Source organism: Urocitellus parryii, chromosome 5 (genome assembly GCF_045843805.1).
Source record: "Urocitellus parryii isolate mUroPar1 chromosome 5, mUroPar1.hap1, whole genome shotgun sequence".
NCBI lineage: Eukaryota > Metazoa > Chordata > Mammalia > Rodentia > Sciuridae > Urocitellus > Urocitellus parryii.
In genome coordinates, this window is record NC_135535.1 from 117,052,196 (window position 1) to 117,076,856 (window position 24,661).

The 24,661-nt window shown below is 35.0% G+C and overlaps 1 protein-coding gene across 5 annotated transcripts in view; it reads right to left on the reverse strand.

The window, feature by feature from the left end:
• Window positions 1-24,661, reverse strand: part of Erc1 (ELKS/RAB6-interacting/CAST family member 1) — a 522,872-nt gene that overhangs the window by 211,883 nt on the left and 286,328 nt on the right. For all 5 annotated transcript variants that reach the window (XM_077798217.1, XM_077798220.1, XM_077798218.1 and 2 more), the window contains one exon: window positions 22,552-22,712. In XM_077798217.1, coding sequence (XP_077654343.1) covers window positions 22,552-22,712 — 161 coding nt within the window. The remainder of the gene's footprint in view (window positions 1-22,551; window positions 22,713-24,661) is intronic.

Below are 24,661 nucleotides of genomic sequence, written 5' to 3' on the forward strand. Positions count from 1 at the left end.
CTTGTTGGGGACTATGACATTCTGAGGGAGAAAACTATAATTTTCTTTTCTTTTTTCTTAACTGTCTTTGTCATGTTTGAATATAAAAGTAACTCTGGATTCATAAGCTGAATTAATATTTCCATTTTTTGTGCCCTCTGAATAAGTTTCTTTAAGGTTGTATAATTTCTTGCTCACGTTTGATAATTCAAAGTCATGTAGGACTGGCATTTTCTTTGTAGAAATGTTCTTCATAACTATTTCTTTGATTAGAAGCCTGTTCAATTTTTTAAAATTTATTTGTTCTAATCAGTTATACATGACAGCAGAATGCTCTTTGATTCATTGTACAGAAATAGACCCCAATTTTTTATTTCTCTGGTTGTACACGAAGTAGGGTCACACTATTCATGCAATCATACATGTAGCTAGGGTTATGATGTCAGTCTCATTCCACTGTCTTTCCTATCCCCATGCCTTCTCCCCTCCACTCCCTCCCCTTTGCCCAATCCAAAGTTCCTCCACTCATCCCATCCCCCTCATTATAGATTAGCATCCACTTATCAGAGAAAACATTCAGCCTTTGGTTTTTGGGGGATTGGCTAACTTCGCTTAGCATATTCTCCAACTCCATTCATTTATCTGCAAATGCTATAATTTATTCTCTTTTACTGCTGAGTAATATTCCATTGTGTATATATACCACAGTTTTGATTACTTCTGAAGGAATTTTGATAAGTTGCAAACTTAACTAATAAATGTTGCTGAAAATATTGTTATTAACTTTACAAGATGCCTTTAGAATCAGGATATTTTGTTTCATTTAAGGTACTGATAATTTGTGTGTCTTCCTTTCCCTTTGATCGGTCCTGCTATGGACCTGTTACTAATTCTTTAGGGACCAAATTAAATTTTTTGCATTGTTTTCTATTTCATTGATGTTTTACTATCTTTATTATTTTCCTTCTTTTTATTTACTCTGGTTTATTTTACTTCTCTTTCTATTTCCTTCAGTGTAGAAACTCACATCACTGAATTAAAATTTTTCTTCTTTTCTAACAGAGATATTTATAGATATAAATTTCACTCTAAGCACTATTTGAATGGCATAACCAAAAAATTTCTCAACCAAATTTTCATTCAGTTCAAAATGAGCTCTGATATTCCTTAAAACTTCCACCTGAGCCATGGTATTTAGAATTACGTTACTTAATTTCCAAATATTTGAGGCAGTTTCTAAATATCTTATTTTTATTAACTTCTAACCCAATTCCATTGTGGTTAGAGAACAACTTTGACATACTGCAGTCTTTGAAAATTTATTGAGACATAACTTTTATGGCCCAGCATATGGTCTGTATTAGTGAACATTTCATGTGTACTTCAGTTGCTGGATACAGTGTTCTGTTAATGTTAAATAGGTTAAACTGAGAGACTTCAGATCTTTTGTATCTTTGCTTTTTGTTGTTTACTATTTCTATCAACTTGTGAGCAACAGAAGTTAAAATTTTCAGTTAGGACTGAGGACTACAAATTTTTTTTGTCTTTATCTTTCATATATTTTGAAGCTTTTATTAAGTACATACATGGTAAGGATTATGACAGCTTTCTGATAAACTGCCCTCTTTATCATTTTAAGTCCTTTATGTCTATGAATAGTTTTTGTCTGGAAATCTTGTCTGTTATTAACATAGCCATGCCAGGTTTCTTATGATTACTGTTTCCAAAATCTACTAAACTCTGTGTTAGTTAGCTTTCTGTTACTATAACAAATACTTGACATAAAAAAACTTATAAGAAAGGTTTATTTTTGCTCATAGTTTGGGAGGTTTTAGTCCATGATCAGGCCTACTGCTTTTGGGCCTGTGGTAAGACATACATTACAGTGCAACATGTGGTGGAAGAAGCCTCTTAATACAGTTAAGAGTGAAAAAGAAAGAGGAAAAGGGTTGGGGGTCCTGATATCCCCTTTAAGAGCATGACCCCAGTGACCCAATTTCCTTTCCACAAAGCCCACTTCTTAAAGTTCCACTACTTCCCAACAGCACTACGGTTTGGTAGTCAAACTTTTTAACACAGGGGCCATTGGGGAACTTTTAAGATCCAAACTATAGCAAACTCTTTCCATTTTTTTTTTAAGAGAGAGAGAGAGAGAGAGAGAGAGAGAGAGAGAGAGAGAGAGAGAGAGAGAGAGGAGGGAGGGAGGGAGGGAGGGAGGGAGGGAGAGAGGGAGAGAATTTTTAATATTTTATTTTTTTAGTTTTCAGCAGACACAACATCTTCGTTTGTATGTGGTGCTAAGGATCGAACCCGGGCCATGCATGCCAGGCAAGCCGCTACCCCTGGAGCCACATCCCCAGCCCTCTTTCCATTTTTTCATTATAGTCTACCTGCATTTCTTATCATGTGGAACTTTAACTTGTACATAGCATATATGTGGGTCTTGCTTCTTTAAAAAAAAAAGAAGAAAAATTCACCCTAATAAGCTCTGTCCTATAGTTGGAGTGTTTAGTCCATTTGATTTTTTTCCCCCCAATCCTAGTGTTTTATTTATCAAAAAATGCATTGAAGCGTTTCACCACACTCTGGTGTTATTTTTTTTTTAAAAAAGAAAGAATCAAAGAAAGAAATTACGCTTGGAGTGGAAGCACAAGCCTGTAATCCCAGCAACTCAGGGAGGCTGAAAAGCAGAATTACAAATTCAAACAAGTCTCAAATTACCAAGGGCCTAAACAATCTATTTAAATACTGACTCAAAAAATAAAATGGATTAAGGATATGACTCAGTGTTGTAAGTGACTCTGGGTTCAATTCCAATATCCAAAACAATGACAACAAAAAAGTAAGTAAATTAATTTTAAAGACGCTCACAAAAAAGTCTTGTCTTTATCAGAAACCACTCTTCATTTAAAAAAAAATTTTAATATCTCAAGTGTGGTCAGGATAGGTGAAACAACCTATAAACTGAACAACATACTCTATTTCAAATTACAATTTAAAAATAATATTTAAAAAGGAGACATGATGTAACCTAGCAATAAAAACCCCATGAAGCCAGGCATGGTTGCCCACGCCTGTAATCCCAGTGGCTTGGGAGGTTGAAAAAGGAGAATAAAGCCAGCCTCAGCCAAAGTGAGGCACTAAGCAACTCAGTGAGACCCTATCTCTAAATTTCTAAATAGAAATACAAAATAGGGCTGGAGATGTGGTTTAGTGGTTGACTATCCCTGAGTTCAATCCTGCTACTACACCCCTCGAGAAAAAACAACAACAACAACAACAACAACAAAAAATCCCAAAGATCTCCTGAAAGCTTAAAGACAAACACATATATTCAACACAACCATCAACTATATGTTTTAAAAATTGCACACACATTGGGCTGGGGATGTGGCTCAAGTGGTAGCGTGCTCGCCTGTCATGTGCGCAGCGCTGGGTTTGATCCTCAGTACCACATACAAATAAAGATGTTGTGTCCGCCGAAAACTAAAAAATAAATATTAAAATATTCTCTCTCTCTCTTAAAAAAAAAAACTGCACACACACACACACACACACACACACACACACACAAACCCACGCCATCTTCTAAAAGCTTAAATAAAACCAACACTATCCAAAGTTGAGGAAAATATTGTAAAGTGTTAAAAAATTTTAAAAATCTATTCTTCGCCACTTATGAGTTAAATATTAATATGGCTGAATTTATATTTCTCATCCACTTGTCCTTCCTGTTCCTTGTTTCTCTGTTGTTCTTTTTTTTTTTTTTGTCTTTTTCTTCTAGGTAAATGAAATTTTTACAGTTACATTTTATTTCCTCTATTGGCTCCTCAGGGGTTTTTTGTTTGTTTTTTTGTTTCTTTTCTTCCTCTTATTGTTATTTGGGTAGATGACCTACAGCTGCCAATATACATCTTAAATGATCAAAGTCTATGTAAACTAGAAATTGTAACCACTTTACACATAACATGTCCAAATCACATATATAACAATTTTACAACACTATAGATGGTCCCCAACTTATGATGGTTGGATTGAATCTTTTTTTTTTTTTTTACTTTATAATGGTTAAAAAATGATACACATTCAGTAGAAGCAGTTCTTAAAATTTTCACTTTTTCCTCAGCTGGAAATATGCAATATAATATCCTCTAGCTATGGTAGTGAGCCATAGCTCCCAGTCATCCTCATAATTGCTAAGCTATGATGTTTGGCAGGTTAAGTATATTAAATTCATTTAATTCATTAATTAAGTATATTATATATTAAATTCATTTTCAACTTTCAATTTATATTGGGTTCATCAGAACCTAACACCACTGCAAGTTGAGAAGCATCTGTTTAATTCCACCACCTAATCTTTTGTGCTACTGTCATCTTTCACTTTTACACACACTATAAATTCTACCTTACAGTGTTATTATTTTTGCTTTCACTCGTAAGTTCTCTTTTAAGGAAATTATGAGAACAGACATAAGTTTTTTAATAATTACTTATTTATTTATTTTTTAAGAGAGAGAGACAGAGAGAGAGAGAGAGAGAGAGAATATTTTAATATTTATTTTTTAGTTTTCGTCAGATACAACATCGTTGTTTGCATGTGGTGCTGAGGATCGAACCCGGGCTGCACGCATGCCAGGCAAGCTGCTACCGTTTGAGCCACATCCCCAGCCCCAAATCTACTTATTTATAAAGTCTGGAGTTCTTTATTCCTTCCTGTTAGATTCATGCTCTCATTTGGTTTCATTTCCCTTCAGGTGAAAGAACATGCATTAGCATTTCTTACATAGAGTATTCTTTCCATAAATACTTTTCATATTTATTTATCTAAAAATGTCCTTATTCAATCCTAGTTTTTAAAGGATGTTTTTCTTTGATCAGAGAATTTTATTTAGGCTGATAATCTCTAAAAGAAATTTTATTTCTTTCAGATCACCAAAGTTTTGACAAAAACACAGACATCATAATTTTCCTTTATCTACTGTTCTATTTTTTTTTCTGGCTACTTTCATTTTGCTCTACATATGTTGTTTCCTGAAGCAAGATTAAGGTGTTTCTAATTTTGTTTTCTTTGTATTTATCCTACTTAGTTTGACTATGTTTCTAGGATCTGGAAATCAAAATTTTGATTTAAAATCAAATTAAGAAAAATGCTTCAGCCAATGATGTTTCAAATATTCGTTTCTGTCTCACATTTGAACTTGTCCCACAGGTCACCGAGGCTCTGTTCATTTTATAAAAATCATTCTCTTTCTGTTCTTTGAATTGAATAATTTCTAGTTGATCTGTTTCAAATTTCACTGACTTTATTTTGACAGCTATAATTTGCCATTAAGACCATTCAGTAAACTTTTCTATATTCTCAATTTTTCATTTTTAATAGTTTTCCTTTCTATACTAAGATTTCCTATCTGCTTCATTACTAACATAATATTTTCTTTTAATTCTTTGCAGTACGTTTTTAAGAGTGACTTTAAGTCTGAGGCGATTTCTACTGTAAGTTCTTTTCTTCATTGTGGAGTCATGTGTACTGTTTCTTTGTCAAGCAATTTTAAAAACTCAATATAAATTACTGCAAAGGCATGCTATAACTGGTAAATTATTACTCTGGGTTCTGTAATCTTCTGAAAAGCAATGGTTTTTATTCCAGTATCAAATTCAGTTAACAGTTGACTCCTTGAATGAACCTGTGTAGGCTTGGATTTATCCATAGCTAGGCAGATCTGTTGAAAGCTCAAGGTATTCCCCTGGCCTCTCTTGATTGGTAGAACTCATCCTGCTATTCTGTCTATTTTATACACTTTCTAGGGGCTGTTTGGTTAGCCTGGATTAAACAAAGGCCTTATATCTGATCATGGTCCTTATTCCTAAAACCTAGCCTTGTTGGTACTCTCCTAGATTTTAACAAGGACTTTTCCACTCTGGCTTGCTAAACCTCTAAATTCTCCAGAAGGTTTTTACCTCTAACATTACAATTCTGTTGTCACCACTTAGCATGTAATCTCTGATAAGCCTTGAAAAATCTCACCTAGTGAGTGTGCAGCTTCATCTTCAGCTAAGAATTCATGGATATATGGCCCCCAACTTCTCTTCAGCAGGGTGTTTGTACTTGAATTACCACCCTGATTCACACAGGGAATGTACAACTACAGAATACAGGAACCTCAGAAAGTTATCTGACCAAAGAAATACCTAATTTTTAAATCCAAAGGTGCCGGGAGCTGCCACATAGGAACCAAGTACCCTCTAGCTTTGAGCGATGAGAATATGGAGATGTGGCAAGCCAGACATAGGCTGTGTATGTGTGAATTATGGGTATTGATCACACAAAATGGACTGAATCAACGTTGCCCATTTTGTGGGCCACGTATGAGTCTTTTAGGATGTGCTGCCTATGATCCCCACACAGCAAATGAGATGGGCATGGCTTCCTAGATGTCAGTCAATCTGCTGACAGCAAGACATCATGAAGCTAGACTCAACCCCCTGAAACCTGACCCCTTGCTTCATTTGAATGGCTCCTCCCCAATAAAGGGTTTAGCAGGTGCTCCTCACTCTCTTTTTTGCCTGCCTTTGCCTCCCTTGTGGCAGCTGTGGCTGAGGAGCTGTCACTGAATCTAAAGTAAAGGTACTTTCTATGCGTTTTTATTTATTCCCCAAATTCACTTGGAGTCACCCTGATCCATCTAGTCCTGTGTCATGACAAATAGTGCCCAAACAGGGACTCCAGAGTGAATTTTAGAAATTTAATGGGTTTAGAATTTCTCCCCAGAAGTTAAGCGTACTTAGGAATTCAGAGTATCCTGCGTGGATTTATAAAAGGGGGAAAATTAGAAGAAAGTCAGTGACCTTAAACTTATAATATCTGGATTTTTTTTTTGTCCTTAGAAACAACAATAATTTAATTTTTTGCAATTCTGGGGACAATACATAGACATAGAAAATTAGAAATTAGAAAACTGGAAGTACCACAGAAATTAAGATAATTGATAAAGGATATGTTGCTAAGTTTGGTCCTCTCCCATGGGAAAAGTGCTTTGTGGATTTTTTAATTTTTGTGAATTTTTATAATTTGAAATATTAGGTAAAGATTTTTTTGGTTTATATATTAGGAATCCATGCTTGCAGAGTGAGAAAGCAAAGGCAAAGATTTTTATGGTGAAACTGATGCAGGAGATTTTTGTACTTCCAGAGAGGCAAATTTTGTTTTTCTGCTGTTTTGGGGTGACACATGGCTTTGATTGCTGTCCCCTGTGGAGCCGCCAGATAATTCTGCCCTTTGGAAACCTTGGTTTAACTGGGCGCAAACTGCTTTAGGATTTAGTAGCATCTGCCCAGGGACCCATTTTAAGTTAAAAGACTTTTTGAGATGCTTGCAGGAGAGGATGCACTGCAGGAGGAGGATACAGGGAAACAGTCTTTTGACTGAGAGAGGGCTACCTGCTTACCACGGAGCAGGAAGCAGAGAAAAGCTGGATAACAGAGGCTTGCACAAACATGGGTGGGGCCACCAGCCAACCCTGAATCCAGGGCTCTAGCAGGGCAACCCTGGGAGCACCCATGGTGGTGCTGTCAGAGGGATTCCAAGCAAGGAAAAAACAAACAAACAACAACAACAAAAAAAACCCAGACTGAGCAGAACCCGGATATCTGGGAAAGTGCACGGAGCCACTAGCATTTGTCCCAGATAATTCCAAGCCGCCACCATTGGGGGTGTTGGGCACAAAGTCAAGACAGGGCCAGGCCACTGCCCAACAATGACAGTCGCCTTTAGGGCTCTTGGTTTCAGAGTTCTTCCTGATTAGGAGGAAGAGGCCGCTAAAAGGCTGTTCACCGGCCCAGGAGCCCAATAGGGAACTAACAGCAGGCACTTAGGATGACCAATTGTAACCATGCACATTTCCCTTAGGGGCTATACAAGTCCCTAGAACCACAGGGCTGCTGCTGCAGATGCTTCCTCCTCTACTGTAGCCTGCACTGAGTAAACCGAACTCTGGCGATCTAGTGTACTCCCTCACTTTCGTACTTTGAGTGGTTGGGGTTTTTCAGGGGTGATGCTAGCTGCTGGCTGAGACTCACAGGGACTACAAGCCTGGCCATCACCCACCTCCCTCACTCCTAAGCAATAAGAGGGCACCTGCAAAATGGCCATTTATAGAGGCAGAGGCACTGCTATTACCGCTGGAACCTCCATAGCCCCAGGACAACTGGTGGCATGTCCATGTTACGCACTGCGTTGCTGCAGCTTGTAGAGCCTAAAAGGGCGAAACGCTGGTGTGGCCATTCGGGTGCAAGCCCACCAATGTGCTGCGTTTTGGTGGAGATGCTGACTGGGAAAGGACAAATTGCTGACTTATGACCCCACCTTGGATAGCCCAGCATATAACACAGCGGATCCAGGAAAACTGGCAGGACACACACAATGCAGCGGCTCACATATCCTCTGTCCCATGCAAAGCCCGCCCCAAGAGGGCGAGCCTGAGCCCCATAAGGCCACTGCTTTTCCACTCTTGTTTCACCACCTTGATAACTGCCTGGAGCCTGGCCAGGCCAGGGCGGCTGTTGCCTAGCGCAGGCTATCCCAGTAATCCTAGGGAATGCGTCCCCCCACCCCAACCTCCACAAACCCAGGGAGATGCCCGCACCATGCGGTGGCAGCAGATTTGGAGAGGAAATGTGAACAGATGGCCAACATCAGGGATTTTCGCCTGGAGGCTGGTTCCATGCTTCTACTTAGGGGATCTCCAGCCACATGGACAAAATGTTGTAAAAATCTCTCCTTCCACATTAGTCCTTTCACAGTCTCTCAAAGGAGGCTTTTGGCCCAGCATCCCAATTACTAACCTGTACTTCCTGTTTCACACAAGCCTGCTACCTAAGAGGCCACAGAACCTGCATTTTCCTAAAGATGCCCACCTGTCAATATAAACGAACAATTTCTTTTTCAGGCAAAATATGGTTCAACAGGCACCTACATTACAGCCTTGAGCTTGACTTATTCTCAACGCTAAACAACCCATTTTTTTAAATAGCTCTATTATTAAGAAAAACTGCAGAGGTAATATAACAATTTTAAGAGATATATATGCTTGCTTATATTTTATTTTTGGAGATTATGAGGATGCATTTTCTTCATCACAGGAACAAAAGCCAGAAACCTGAGACAATTTTCTCACAATGTTTCCGTGATGACCAAAAAAATTACTTATTTTCATTTCTAACTATAGGAATACAAAAAAAAAATATATATATACACTGGGATCTCATTTTAACTACTTTAAGGGTGTATCCATAGTTAAAAGTAAGTTGGAATGGATCCAAATGTTTTAAGAACCGTGTGATTTCATAAGGTTGACATAATCATAGCTATACCTCTATTCTTAGTGCATATTTTTCCAGTTACTTAAATAATCTGTAATCAGTAGTTCATAAAATAATTAACATGTATATTTGTTTAATTAATATGTATCTATTTGCTTCTAACCGTTTTCCTTCAACAGAAAACACATAATTTATATTTCTTATACATGCATTTATCTGATGTTCTGTCTTTTATACTTGAAAATATTTAAGATAAATGTATTTTAGTATAAAAAAAGTTGCATTCAAGAGATAATACAACCATCAAGTAACTTCTAATTCTTTTATAAGATGATAAACAGATATAATTCTGTCAACAAAAATGTCTAAGGGCTTTAATTATATTTTCATTGTACCATTATCAAGGTACAATAATCTGTATAGATTCTAAGATTTACAGAAATTGTTCCAAACTATAACCAAGAAAAATTCTAATAGGAGAAGAAAATACTTCCACAGAGAGGAATCACACATTGGACATCCTAAGAAGAAGAAAGAAATCATCTTTGGGTAAAACAAGATCTTTATAATTCTAGATTTTAATGATAGAAGAACTTTCCTAAATAAGGAAATCCTTATATCATTATCTAGACAGATGATATAGAAGTTAAAACAGTTGAAAAATAGATTTATGTATAACTGGAATGTCTATAATAATTTGAACTGATTCATTCTAGTACATTTCAGACTTTCCCTGATTGTATTATATTAATATGAACCAAGATTTTGTCTATATGTTGATATGATAAAGACCTATTAAAATGTTAAGTTTATTCCCATTAAGTAAAGGTCTTTATTTATCTACTGATTCCTAATGTTTAAGACAAGGATTAATTTTAGTGAATAAATTCACATCCTTGATTAAACAATAAATATTTTAAAATGCTGACAAATTCCAATTTTGACACTTCTCCTTGGAGACTAAATTTGATTGACTGAAAAATACCAGTAACAATTACTGTTGATTCTTATATATTACTTATGTTTTTGGACATTTGTGGCATTTGGGAGAGCAGTTTATTGGGACTGGAGCTCTCCAAATTAAAATCATACATTAGTTTTGGAAAATAAAAGCTGTAAACTTTCTTGGAAATTCATTTGTATTGTATAAATTCTCTGACTGGACCTATAATCCATGAAACATTGTAAGACTTGTATATTTCTCCCTAAACTAGGAAGTAACCTTAATCATATTTTCTAAAAAACAATTAAGAGACACCTATTTAAAGGATAATATTCTGAGATACAGAGATATTTTGAGACCTTCTCTCAGAAAGAGATTGAGGGTTCTTTTTAAATTGTTAGGATGGATCAACTAGTCGATATACTAGGAAATTAAAGCAATCAATAAAAGATTTCTCATTTTCATATCTAGCCTCAACTACTATCATCAAAGAAGGCTTTAAAAAATTACCTGCTGGAAAGAAAGATTGAAGAACCTCTCAGACTTGATATAAACCAAAACAAATTCAGAGAGATTTTTTAAAAATCCAAATTCATATAGTGTAATATTTCAAATTTTATGCCAGATGTCTAACCTTATCTAGAGAAATATTATGCTATTACTTAACTAAACTTTAAAATACACAGCTATCTTAAAAACAGTTGTACAGGAGATTTATCTTAACTATGTCCCAGTAACACAGAATAGGTACAAGCCTGACAGTTTTTCTGGAGCACAGCAGTTCTCCAGGACAAATTGGTATCCAACAGGTAAACAAAATGCCTAAAAAATAATTTTAATAAGCCTTTAGAAAAATCCTAGTATTTTCATAGAGAGACTCAAAAAAGACAGTACAGCACCTTAAACTTATAGGGGGCCACCCATTTTCAAAGATGAGTTTATCATCCAGCTAGCCCTAGACATTCCAAGGATTTACAAAGGTTAGCATAATTCTAGCCAAGTTTAGATGTTACATCATAGTTAAATGGAGCCCATATGGGAAAAAAGACAGAAAGAAAGAAAGAAAGGCAAACATACAGACAGAAAGAGATTAAAATGCTAATCTTACCTCAAGAAAAATAAACTTCGAAGTTAAAAATTTTACTCCTAGGTTATAATCAGATTTTGAAAGCCTCTAAACATTAAAATAGGGCCTTACTTCAAACCCTTGTCAACAGTTTATCACTGAGAAAAACGATACCAAAATAGTTATCCCTAAAATATTAAACAGATAGCTATAAATAAATCAGATCAAAAGCTGATAGCTTATTTCAATAAAAATTTTTACCATGATAGACCTTTTCACCACTTTAATAATATGAGACAATGCCCTACATACATTGATACTTTTAAAATTAGTAAAATCATGGATTACACATGGTTATTGGAGCTAATTTTTCTACCTTAAACAAAGTTATCAAGGATACTTTCTTTATACACAAAGATTATTTTGACATAAACCCCTCAAAATGTCATTGATAGTTCAATGTCCTATAAAATTTTAAATTAGATCACTGTTTTAAACCACATTGTTGACTTGTCTTTACCCATTAATATTTGAGATATTAACTCCCTCTACTTAGGTCAATACTGTTTGATAACAATGATGACAGTTTTTCATGGATTCATAGATAAAAGACTATTCATTTCTCTATTTTATTCTTTATTAATGGCAAAACTCAAAACATCCTCTCTAGGCTTATTTAACATATGTACTTCCTATTTTAGACAGATGTCTATAATTTTTTCATGCCCCTAGTAAAGACCACCACTCCTAATTTAAAAACTCTGTCTCTAACTTCACTCCAAATTAAGATAATTATTTAAGTTAATCTAAAGCTAATTTCAAAATATAAATTTTTATATACAACTTATTGTATTCTTCATTTTTGGTAATTCTGTTAAAGTCAAAATCAAGTCATCATACTTTAGTAAAGGCTAAGTTTCTATTTACTATGGTTCCTTTAAATAACTTCTGTCAAAATTCACGACCAACTAACTTTTCTTATTATTTTCTTATTATTCAAATACTTGTACTATTATCTATAACTCAAACTGATGATGCTATGGCTTACGCTAGGCCTTTAGTCAATTTTATTAAATAACAAAAAGGGAAAACAGGACCCCATAGGCACATAATAGATCTTACAAAATATTTTTTAAATTTTTCTTATTTGTGATACTGAGAGTCTTACTGCTGATGAACGTAATTTAGTAAGTTAAATCAAATATCAAAAGATAGAATTTAAACTGGTCATCATGGAAAGGTTGTAAACCCTGACACAGGAAGGTAAATCTCCCAGGTGCAGGTTTACAGCCATGCAGCTTCACAAGCTTGTCAGGTAAGTAAAAAATTATGAACAAACTCCTATACTCCTATGGACCCATTTCTCAGGTCCATCTCTAATGTGCCTTGCAGTGAGGACTGGAAAGTCCACCCATGAAACAAGATTAACTGTACTGACTATAATGGTCAGTTAGACCTATATGTTGATCCTGTGGTAAACAGGATGTCTGGGAGTATCTTTTGAGAAAAAGACAGCATATGAAAAACCTAAACCAGCCAATTATGCTGGTCCTTAGAAATTAAGACTGTATCTGGGCAATTGTCAAAACAGAAAGATTGTTGAAACAGAAATTTTCCTCTACAGGCCAGTTATTTACATAAAATATCCACCAATGTATTACTGCCCTAATCATTCTACAATAGAAACTGACACCTTTTCTAAGAGGACAGATTGTACGTATGTCTTGTCAGTACAACATAAGGTGTGTAGAAATAGTGGATATATTTTAGGCTGGTCTCCTAGAATTATATGAGGATGCCATAATTCCTAGAAACCTTAATCCTCTGCGAGATGGCACCCAAAATGATGTTTTGATGATTGACTTCTACCTTCAGAATATTTACATTACTGACAGACCTAAAAGACTCCTTAAATGCGAGAATTGAGAAAAAGGATGATTACATATTTTGTAACCTATAAAAGGTATAACTTGCCTAATTTTATCATTAGTTATAGTAGAGAAAAGGGACACTGATCCTTCATCAAGTTCCTTTGTCCTATTGCCAGCTAGCATGCTGAAGTTAACGTGCAGGCCTTAGAACAGGTGCATGCCTTTAACCAGACCTAGGCAAGCTCTTGATCTCATCATTCTTGAAGTGACAACTTTAAATATTATTCCTTGTTTCTACAAGTAAAACCTTTATGGCTATGTTTTAAAACTTACAACATATGGATTTTCTTAATAATTTGACTTAAATTACTTCCAAGATCCTTCATAGTCAGATAAGTGCTGATGGAAGGATTTAAACTAGTTAAAATGCTCTAGAAGCCACGTAATGAATAATGAGAATGAGCGCTCTGCTCTATAGTTTCTGGAAAGGCTTAAATACCATGCCAAATAAAAATGTCTGTGTTAAACACATGCTTTCCAATAAAATTGGGAAAAGATTAAGAATCTTCTGGTGTATATTTAGTATATTTAAACCTCAGTATTTTAGTCCACTGTGACAAATGCTTCCAATCCCAATAAAAGTTCTATACCATATGTCTAATGACAAAAGGGGGGGGCTTTTGGCGGAAGCATAAATACATATGGCTTTGCAAAAAGTACGCAAATCATATGTAATTTAGAATGCATTTCAATTTTGAATTTCCTCCCAAATTGTCACTCTTGTATAATTTGCATGACTATTTATAATGTTGTGCTAGAACATTATGTCGTCATACATCCCCAAATGGGATTTTTAAAAAATGTCAGCAACCTTACAAAATGAAATACTATAGGTCATCAGGGGAAAATAATTTAAAATACAGTTTCTTTTTAATTAATTAAAGCATAATGTATTGATCACCTATCATATCCCCAAATAGCCTGACCATCTTCTTGCTCATAGTTTCAGAGGTCTCAGTCCATTAACAGCCAACTCCATAGCCAGGGATTGAGATGAGGCAGAACATCACAGGGGAAGAGTGTGGGGAGGAAAGCAGCCCAGGACATGGTAACAAGGAAGCAAAGAGAGTTCTGTTCATCTGGGACAAAAATATAAATCCCAAAAGCATGCTCCAAGTGACCCACCTTCTTGCCTAGTTATCACCAGTTAATCCATTCAGGTGGATTAATGAGTTGATTATGATAAGATTCTCATAGCTCAAATATTTCACCTCTGAACTTTCTTACATTGTCTTACACATGAGCTTTTGGGGGACACCTGATATCTAAACCCTAACAGTAAGATGATGCTATAGTTTGAATGTTCTCCAAAGGCCCATGTGTTGAAGGCTTAATCCCTGGCTCAGCCTACTGGAGGCAATGGAAACTTGAGGTAGGGCAATATGGGAGGTTTTAAGTCCACTGGGAGTGGGCATTCAAAGGGGACAGTGGAATCCTAATCTCTTCCTTTTTTTCTCTTTCATTCCTGGCCATGAGGAGAATAGCTCTACTTTCCTACACGCTCCCTGTCATGATGTGCTGCCTCACTTCAGGTCTAAAAGTAAAGGGGCCAACTGACGATGGACTAATACCTGTAAAAACTACAAGCCAAAATAAACTTTTCCTCTTTGTAAAGTTGATTTACTTATCTCAGGCATATGTTACAGTCACAGAAAGTTGACTAACACAACTATAGACAAGTAATTGAATATATAATTGTCAATAACTTTCTTTCCCAATTGTTGGCACACATGTTTGAAATTAGAATCTAATTTAAAAATGTAAATTAAAGATAACATAAATTACACACTGAATCATGTCTGCCAGAGTACTTTTTCTTTAGGGAAATCTGGTCACATACATGGTAGTCCATCAAGAATCACCTCAGACATAAAATCATTCCTTATTGTTTTTGGTCAACAATACCATTTTCTTGTGCTTAGGAAAAATTGGGTGAATATTTCAGGTTGCAAACATTAGCCCCTTATAATAAGACTGTTGTCTAGTATGGTGCCTAGCTTCCTGAAATTGATTCACTGTAAGATATGTTGCTTCATTGTTGTTTTATTTTTATTTTATTTTTTGAGGGGGTGGTACCGGGGATTGAACTCAGGCACTCGACACTGAGCCATTAACGAGGCCTATTTTGTATTTTTATTTAGAGACAGAGTCTCACTGAGTTGCTTAGTGCCTTGCTTTTTGGCTGAGGCTGGCTTTGAACTTGCCACTGTGCTGGCTTCTTTGTTATTTTTATTGAGTTACTTGCCTTAACTTCTTCCCTGGATGCCCTCTCAGGGACTTTCTTCCTTTTTCTTGCTTTTAAATGTTATTTATTTTGTAGTTGTAGGTGAACACAATACCTTTATTTTTTATTTTTATGTGATGCTGAGGATTGAACCCAGTGCTTCACGCTTGCCAGGCGAACGCTCTACCACTGAGCTCCAGCCCCAGCCCCAGTCCCAGCCCTCCTCTTTAAAAAACAAAAAACAAAAAAAACCATGAAGATCTGTTGTTCATATTTATTTTCTCTTTTGTCCTCTTAGAAGTGCACGCATTGTAAAATGCTTTGCCATGATTTTAAAATGTCTGCAGTTTTCATCTATTAGTGTAGAAACTGAGAAATTTTTTTTGTGCAACCCATGTAGCAATGCCACAGGCTTGGAAACTAGGAACAAGTGCAATCTATGATTTTAAAACTGCTGTTACAGAGAGTTTACATTGTTTGTTGACTTGGTTTTGATGGGGAGGTGGTGCAGACAGTTAGCAGAGAGCAAACTAGTATTTAATGCTTACTGTGGAAAATGTAACCCTAAAAGGCATAACATATTTTAAGTGCTACCTATGCGAATAAGTAAGTTAAAAAAATCATTAGCAAAGCAAAGGGAACATTTAGGAATACGAAGAAAGAACCTACAGAATGGGTGGAAAGCTTTGCTAACTACTCATCTGAGAGAGGATTTATATCTAGAATGTATAAAATGCTCAAAAAACTTACACCAAAAAATTAAATAATACAGTTAATAAAAGGAAAAATGAATTAAACCAGACACTTCTCAAAAGAAGAAACACAATGGTCAACAAATACATGAAAAAATGTTCATCATTAGCAATTAGAGAAATGCAAATCAAACTACACTGAGATTTCATCTCACTCCAGTCAGAATGGCAGTCAAGAATACAAATAATAATAAATGCTGGAGAAGATGTGGAGGAAAAGGAACACTTTTTCACTGTTAGTAAGATTATAAATTAGGATGACCACTATGGACATCAATATGGAGGCTCCTCAAAGACAAGGCATGGAACCACCATAATGACCCAGCAATACCACTTTTCAGTTTTTATCCTGAAGAAATAAAGTCATCTTACTGGTAATACATGTATAACCCATGTTTCTAACAGCACAATTCACAACAGTCAAACTGTGGAACCAGCCTGGATATCCATCTATGGATAAATGGATAAAGAAATTGTGGTACATATATACAACAGAATTTTATTCAACCATAAAGAAAAGTGAAATTATGTTATTTGCAGGAAAATGGATGGAAATAGAGACCATTATGTTAAGTAAAATTAGTCAAACTCAGAGGGTGAAGGATCATTTTTTCTCTCATATGCAGAAGCTAGAGAGGAAAAAGGAAAACAAAGGTGGAGTGGATCCCCTGAAAATATCAAAGGGAAATCATGAGAAGAAAGGGATCAAGTGAGGTAGGGAGGAAAGGGGGAAATGCTACAGAGTGATACTGACCAAATTACATTGTCATACTGTGTACAAATATGTCATTATACAACGAATCCTGTCATTATGTACAACTATAATGCACAATAAGAAAACGTGGGAAAAAACTAGAGGGAGAGAGAGAAAACCAGTCTTTTGGACATGTCTATAGGATCAGTTCAGGAGATTCTAATGTTTTACATTTTCACCCATGTGTCAAGATTATCTTTTTTTTTATTTGTCCATAATATTTTAATACTTTTCCACTTTTAAATACTGGTTTTAATTTTGTGATTGTAACATAGAAGATCCAACTTTATTATTTAAAAAAATCATCATAATCATAAAGCTATTATAGTTACACTCTACATACTCCCAAGGTACTTTAAAATGATTATGTTTTGAGACTGTAGATGAACAATGACGATAATCCAAATACATTATCTGTACAACCTGGACTAAATACTGGTGAAGTGTTTAATTGGACAAACAACTGATAAGCTTAAAGATAACCAGCAAAATTTCACAAGAGAATCAGCTCAGCCCAACGAAAATTTTTTCAACTGCAGTTGACACTGATGTTTAGGTGTACAATTAGTTGATGAAACTGAACGAACAGGAAGATTATCTTTTAAGTAAATATTTTTGAATTTTTAAGCTCCCAATCAACATAGTGATTAATTTATTCCTATCAATTAATTTCATTGTTTGCTTTAAAGAGTATTAAATGCAGGCTAACAGGCAGAGAGTGAACAAGAGAGGCAGCACATGTACATGTGGTTAATGAACACAATGGCTAAGGGTAGAGACAGCTACTAGTAGTCTGGATACAGGATGCTACTTACTGGACAACTCTGCATTCTCAAAGAACCTAAAATACCCTTCCATCCCTTTCCTGAACAAACTGGCTCCCAAGGGGGGGAGGAAATTCTTAGCTTGATAAAAATTTTATCAAAAATCAGAACTGTCTTTTCGTCTTTACTCTGCATGCCCATATAGGGTAGGACTGAAGGAGTTTGAATGCTAAGGCAATGGAAAATGAACCAGCTCATCCACAATTAATTTTAACAGTGAACCCCATTACCTCAATTGATACTTAAAACTTATTACAGCTGTTATTTTATTATTTTTCTCTCACTCTCTTTTACCCTTTCTTTCTTAAGGGAAAAGAGCTACTAGAAAAGTAGAATAAAAAATAATGGCTAACAAAACCACAACACAAGGAAAAGAAGAACCATGCTGCAATTTGCCAATATAAATGTTCCTTCTCTTCAGGGATGGCTAACAAACTCAAGTGTTTCTAATGAACCACTGGCAAACTACCAAGTGCACAGTCTTACATCTCTCCAAACTCATAACCACCATTTATCTGTAACAGACACGTGAAAATGATAATCTTAAATGCTAGGTATGGAAAAGAACTTAGGCCATTTTCTTCGGTTTGATGAGGTCAGGATTATACCAGAAAACTAGAGTATTCTAGTGCTTTGCTGAAGAATTCCCTATAGAAATGTGCCAACTATCTTTTTTTAAATTAATTTTTTAAAATTTATATACGACAGCAGAATGTATTACAATTCATATTACACATATAGGGTATAATTTTCACTGGTTTTATATAAAGTATATTCACTGGTTGAATACAAAGTAAATTCACACCAGTGCCAAATGTCTTTTCCTCAGGGAAGCCTATTTCTTATTCTAGATCCAGAGTCTATACATATGCATTTATCAGGCTCTTTGCATGTTGCATTTTCTTCATATTTCTTCTACTTATCAATTTCTCTACTTATACTGAGCAAGTTCTTTTGCTTTTGATAATTAAATAATTCAAATGAAATAACTTAAACCTTTAAAAATACAATGAGTCCTACATTGACTATAGAGTGAAGAATCTGTTGTTGCCAATAGCCACAGGAAGGATGTTGCCTTTCTCCTCTTAAACTCTACTTAAATAATTTTGTTTTCATATAAATCATCAGTAGGAAAAAACTTACAGTAAAAGCATAGTTATAAGTGCTTTCTGTTCTTAATTCTTTATATTACTAATTTATTGTTTAATTTATAAGAAAACTTTTATGAAGTAGGAACTATTATTGCTGTTTTAAAATGAAGACTAATGCTTGCAGACAGGTTAAATAGCTTGCTGAGGCCATGGAGCTAATAAGTGGCAGAGACAGAACTCAGATTCAGGTTCTTTTATTGTAGGAAGTATGCTTTCTCTTTCCACTCCCTACCCCAGAATTGGGAATTACACTGGGGTGTTCTACCACTGGGCTACATCCCCACCCCTTTTTAATTTTGAGATAGGGTCTCACTAAATTGCTGAAGCTGGCTTTGAACCTGTGGTCCTCCTGCCTCAGTTTCCTTAAGTTGCTGGGATTATAGGCATGTACTACCACATCTGGCTTGGAACTCTGCTTTTCTTAGTATCAAAAGTACTCAGAGACATACAATCATGCTATCTACAGGGTAAAAACCTCCTTACAAACTGACAGAACATATTCTGAACAAATTTTTGGAAACTGAGGCACCTTTAGCCCAGGCCAGATGATTAGAATTTGCTCAAAATACAGACAGCGGGATTTCGGAACATAGAAGAGGAAAGACTATTTCCTCAGTCAGCTACACAGTGAAAAGAAACTGAAAATTTACTGTATTTCGAACCCATGATACGTCATTTATGGTGCTTTTAGTATAATTACACTTAGATTTAACTGTGGAGTTTTTAGTAGAAGCTCTATGAATCATTACTTTATATTGAAAGCTAAACTTTAAAAATATATTTTTTTCAAAAGAGTATAGGAATTTTTCAAATTACTGTTCTATATGGAAAGAAGAGAATAAATGTTGCTCCCTACCCCCTAGTAGAACCACATGTCTATAAAGCAGTACAAATAGAAACTGGGTAAGAGCTAACACTTTCTCAACAAATTAATTAGGCCTAAAGTACTGATGTAATTTATTAGATGGAAGTTAGTGCACAAACATCTTAATAAAATTTGAAAGTAAAAGGCAACAAGGTAAAATTAAAATCTTTTAAAAACTTAAAAAAATGTTACAATCTGTGTGACACAAAACTTGTGAAAAAATCTGCCTAAGAACATCAAGATGCCACATAAAGGCATCTTGAGCAACTGAAGAAGGTGAGTTAAGAAAATAGTCAGTCCTCCGATCCAGGTTTTAACACTGTATTTCTAGAACTTTTATTTAATGTTTATTTTTAAAAATTTTTATATTGTTTATCATTCCTCTATGTCCTTCCATTATCCCATGGCTTATTGTATGAGTATAACATACAACATAATACCAATAACATTCTGCCAAACATAGTATTTATTTTCTAGAAATAAAACCTCGGATAGCAAGAAATAAAGTTTGGTACTGTGATAGAAAAATAAATCACATACAATTCTCTTTTTACTCAAGCATTCTTAAAATTCTTTCATATCACCTCAAAGTTCTAATGATAAAGGGAAATATACCTCTACCTGTATAAAAGTAGCTATTTAAACTGAGGGTAAAAGACCTGACAAGCCATATGTTGGTGCTTAGAGAAAACAGAACAAAATTCCTATATTGCTGCTTTTAATAAGGCCTGTTTCTCCATAGGAATATCACAAATGATACCGTGTTTTCCCCAACATTATCTCCATCCTGACTCCATTTTCTTAAAAGCATAGAGATCTGATTCAATTTTTTTTCTCACCTCTGTTTCTTAAGATGTTCTAGAATGGTTCCCAGACATATTCACATCTAATGATTTCACTCTCTACTGCCAAATAATTATCTCTATTACTTCACCTCCAAAATGTTAAGCTTTGAATTTTGCCTACAGTGACAAAACTGTTATCTAAAACCTCTTTCACTAACTTGTTCCTAACAAATATACTTGTAATAATTTTTCTCACAGTGATACTCAGAACCATAATCTCTATTGTCCTAGGACATCTGTCTATTTCTGGCTTCACTTACTCATTTCTTCCAAAAGCATATCATCTGTAACACTCTTCTCTCAACCTTGCACTGTGCCATTCCAACCTGAAATCACAGGTAACAGCTTAACATTCACTTCCTCAACCTTTGAGTTGCTATCACTGTATCACAGTAGTCATGTCCCATGAAAACTCAAAGTTATTTACTATGGCAAGATCCTCGTCTATTATATAGGTGTTCAAATTTTATTGATAGTTCAAAGTAGCAGAAAAGAAGAAGTGATAACAGATTAAATGAGTCAGGTTGAAAAACATGTATTTATTTTAGCCAGAGAGGAAGAAATAAAAAACAAAGAAGGAAATAAAAGAATGTGAACACAGGTGCGGGGGTTGTGGCTCAGAGATGTATTGCTCGCCTAGCATTCATGAGGCACTGGGTTTGATCCTTGGCACCACATAAAAATAAAATAAAGATACGGTGTCCATCTATAACTAAAAAATAAACATTAAAAAAATAAAGTGAACATAAATGTGAGAGAATACAAATAAAGGAATATTGCAGAGGAGGAACCAGTGCTTAAAATTTCTTACAAAGATAAGCAGCCGGCCTTATAAAGGAAAAAGAACACCTCCTCAAAGACAGACAACAACAAAAACACAGACAACTGGTAACTAAGAGATCTCATGTTAGATTTGGTTTTATTAAAATGGGAATAGGTCTTTAGGTAAGGATGGTAAATGGTTATCAATGGTAAATGGTATTTATTGGATTATTATTGGACATTTAATAGAGATATGTGTTCTAAACAGAAGGTCACGGAGGAGAAAAAGAAGCATCTATTATGTAGTAGAAGATGTATATATACTTCACAACAATGACAGTCTCAGGAATCCACAGATGTGGAGCAAATAGGAAAATGAGGTACAGCAAACTTTTGCTAAAAGTGACCATTTTGTAAAATACTGGCTTCCAGTGTAGCAAAATGTTAACTGATGAATCTGAAGGACAGGTAAACGGAGGTTCATTAGACTACTCTATTTTTTCTATACCTTTCAAAATGTTTATAGTAAGTATTAAAAAAAATTGCCAAGTACTGTTTTTTTTAGAGAGAGAGAGAGACAGAGAGAGAGAGAATTTTTTAATATTTATTTTTTAGTTTTTGGCGGACACAACATCTTTGTTTTATGTGGTGCTGAGGATCGAACCCGGGCCACACGCATGCCAGGCTTGAGCCACATCCTCAGCCCCCAAGTACTGGTATTGACTGTGGTGGCAGAGTGCTTGCCTAGCATACACAAGGGCCTGCTTTAGAATCCATGAAAAAAAGAAAATTCTAGTAGTAGTCATATGATCTCAGAACCAACAACCCTCTTCCCTAATTATCTGACCAATTTACATAAACTTTCCCATGATTTTAGGAATTTCAGAGAGGTAATTAGATGCCAAAACATATACATGAGAACACTCTAAAATTCACTGAAAAAGTGCCTCAAAATAATTCTGTTTGAAAAGGATTTGCGCCACATGTCACCAAATTTGTTATACAGTGAGAATGCAAGCTAGCATAATGATTAGGCTAAGTGTACGGGTAATAAAGATATAATATGAAAGTCAGAAAGAAAAGCATTTCTACTAAGCATGTGCTTAATTAAAGAACAAGGTTATAAACACTTACTTCATCTCTAGAACTTCCTCTAAGTGTTTCCTTCTCTCTGCCCGAAGATTGGTCAAATGAGTTTCCTTTTCTGCCAGAGACTGCTGAGTGGAAGACAGCTTTGCTTTCATGGACTCTAGTTCCTGCTTTACTTTCTCCATGGCCATCAATAGCTCCTCCACCTATGACAAAAATGGAAAGGAGAAAAAGAGAACATTTTGATCATTTAAGAGTCAGCAAAGCTGCACCATAGGCAACTACTGGGCCCATAAAATTGAGGGTACACAAGAATACACAAAAGTTTCTCTACTCTTTCTGGATCAGACCTACATATCAAGATATAGTCAATAATGACTTCCTGATTCTATAATTCTTTTTAATTTAGATCAGAAATAACTTATTTTTTCTGGTATGTACATATATAATTTTCTTTTTGAAAGTGCATATGTAAGTCATAGTTCAAGAAATCACACTTTGGGCTGGGGTTGTGGCTCTGTGGCAGAGCACTTGCCTTGTCCATATGAGGCACTGGATTCAATCTTCAGCACCATATAAAAATAAATAAAAAATATAAAGATATTATGTTCTTGTATAACTAAAAAAATGCTAAAAATAGAAGCAACACTTTACTATAGAAAATCCCTATATGAATGTTGTTTGAAAATGATCCAGAAATTTCCATGGAAATAAAACACAAAAATACAAAGAAAAAAATCATAATAAATATTGATAGGAGAATTTTAGGAAATAAAGGACATAAACTTAAAAAGATTCAGCATACACATAGTTATAAATATACATATAGTATATGTATATATATAAAAAACTATATATATATATATATATATAGATTTTATACACCTAAAGTATTTTTATTGTTTACACAATTAAGAATTTTTTTAAAATAGCAGCCTATTGTCCCCCAGCACTATTTAAAAAAAAAAAGTCATAATTCAACCAAACAGCTACTTACTGTAATGCCAGGCAAATAGACTTTTTTTTTTTTTTTTTTTTTAAAGAAAGACTGAGGGGACTGAGGAGACCAGTATCTGTCTGGTTGATACTGTTCTATCAACCAGATGGATAGGACATCGAATGCTTTAAATACACTGGGGTAGGAGGTGGAGGAACCTTGATAGAAACAGACCTGAAAAACAAATAAAAACCACCCAGGGTGTGCATGAAGGGTGGAGGAGGGGATGCTAAATCATATGGAAAAGAAACTCAGAGAACAAGATATGTACTTTTCTACTTACTCTGGGTGTTTACCTAATCAGAATTATTTAAATAAATAAGGTCATTTTAATTCAGAAGTAAAAATAATGCTGATGAAAACGTGTTATCACCAAAAAATAACCTCAACCAGGTAAGAAAATAGCCAACTGCATGGGTACTGCTTTTCAAGAAATAATCTTGGTGACAACAGATCTTTTCAGAGGTTGTGATAGGGATAGGTAGAGCATTTATCATTGCTTGACTCTTACATAAACTAATTGGTGTGATACTGAAACTAAGCGCTGTCTGGAGAAAAAACTGCAGTAAAATACACCAGAGTTGTTCACTGACCCCTAGAAATTAATGTCTGGTAACTAATCACATCTTGCTGTAGACTGGAATCAGCTGCTAAATACTCATAGAAGCAGATATATTTTGTTTTTTGGCACATGCATTATTTTACAGAAGTAATCAAGTTGATGTCCTCAGCTAATGGGATCCTCATAGTCCAAGTTACCATGAGAATATACTGTCATGCAGATTTCCTTGGGTATGTATTAACATCTGCAAGTTTTATATGAATATATATCTCCCTCTGCCTTGTAAGAACTACTGAAAAGATTGATTCAATTTTATCAGTTTAACTCATGTAAAATCTTATCTAAAATTGTGTACAAATGTTAAGTTCTTATGATAACACAAAATGAATAGTAGATAAGCACCATTTGTGTCCCTCTTTTATGGATTTACCTAAACAGATCTCAAAAAGTCTCCCTTCCACTCTATCCTTCACCATTTCAGGCAACCAGTGATATTAGCTTCTTAATAACTTGGAGAAATATTTTGCATGTACACAAGCAGGCATACATAATGTTGATTCCTCCTTTTCCTACCCAAAAGGATGACAATTCTATAC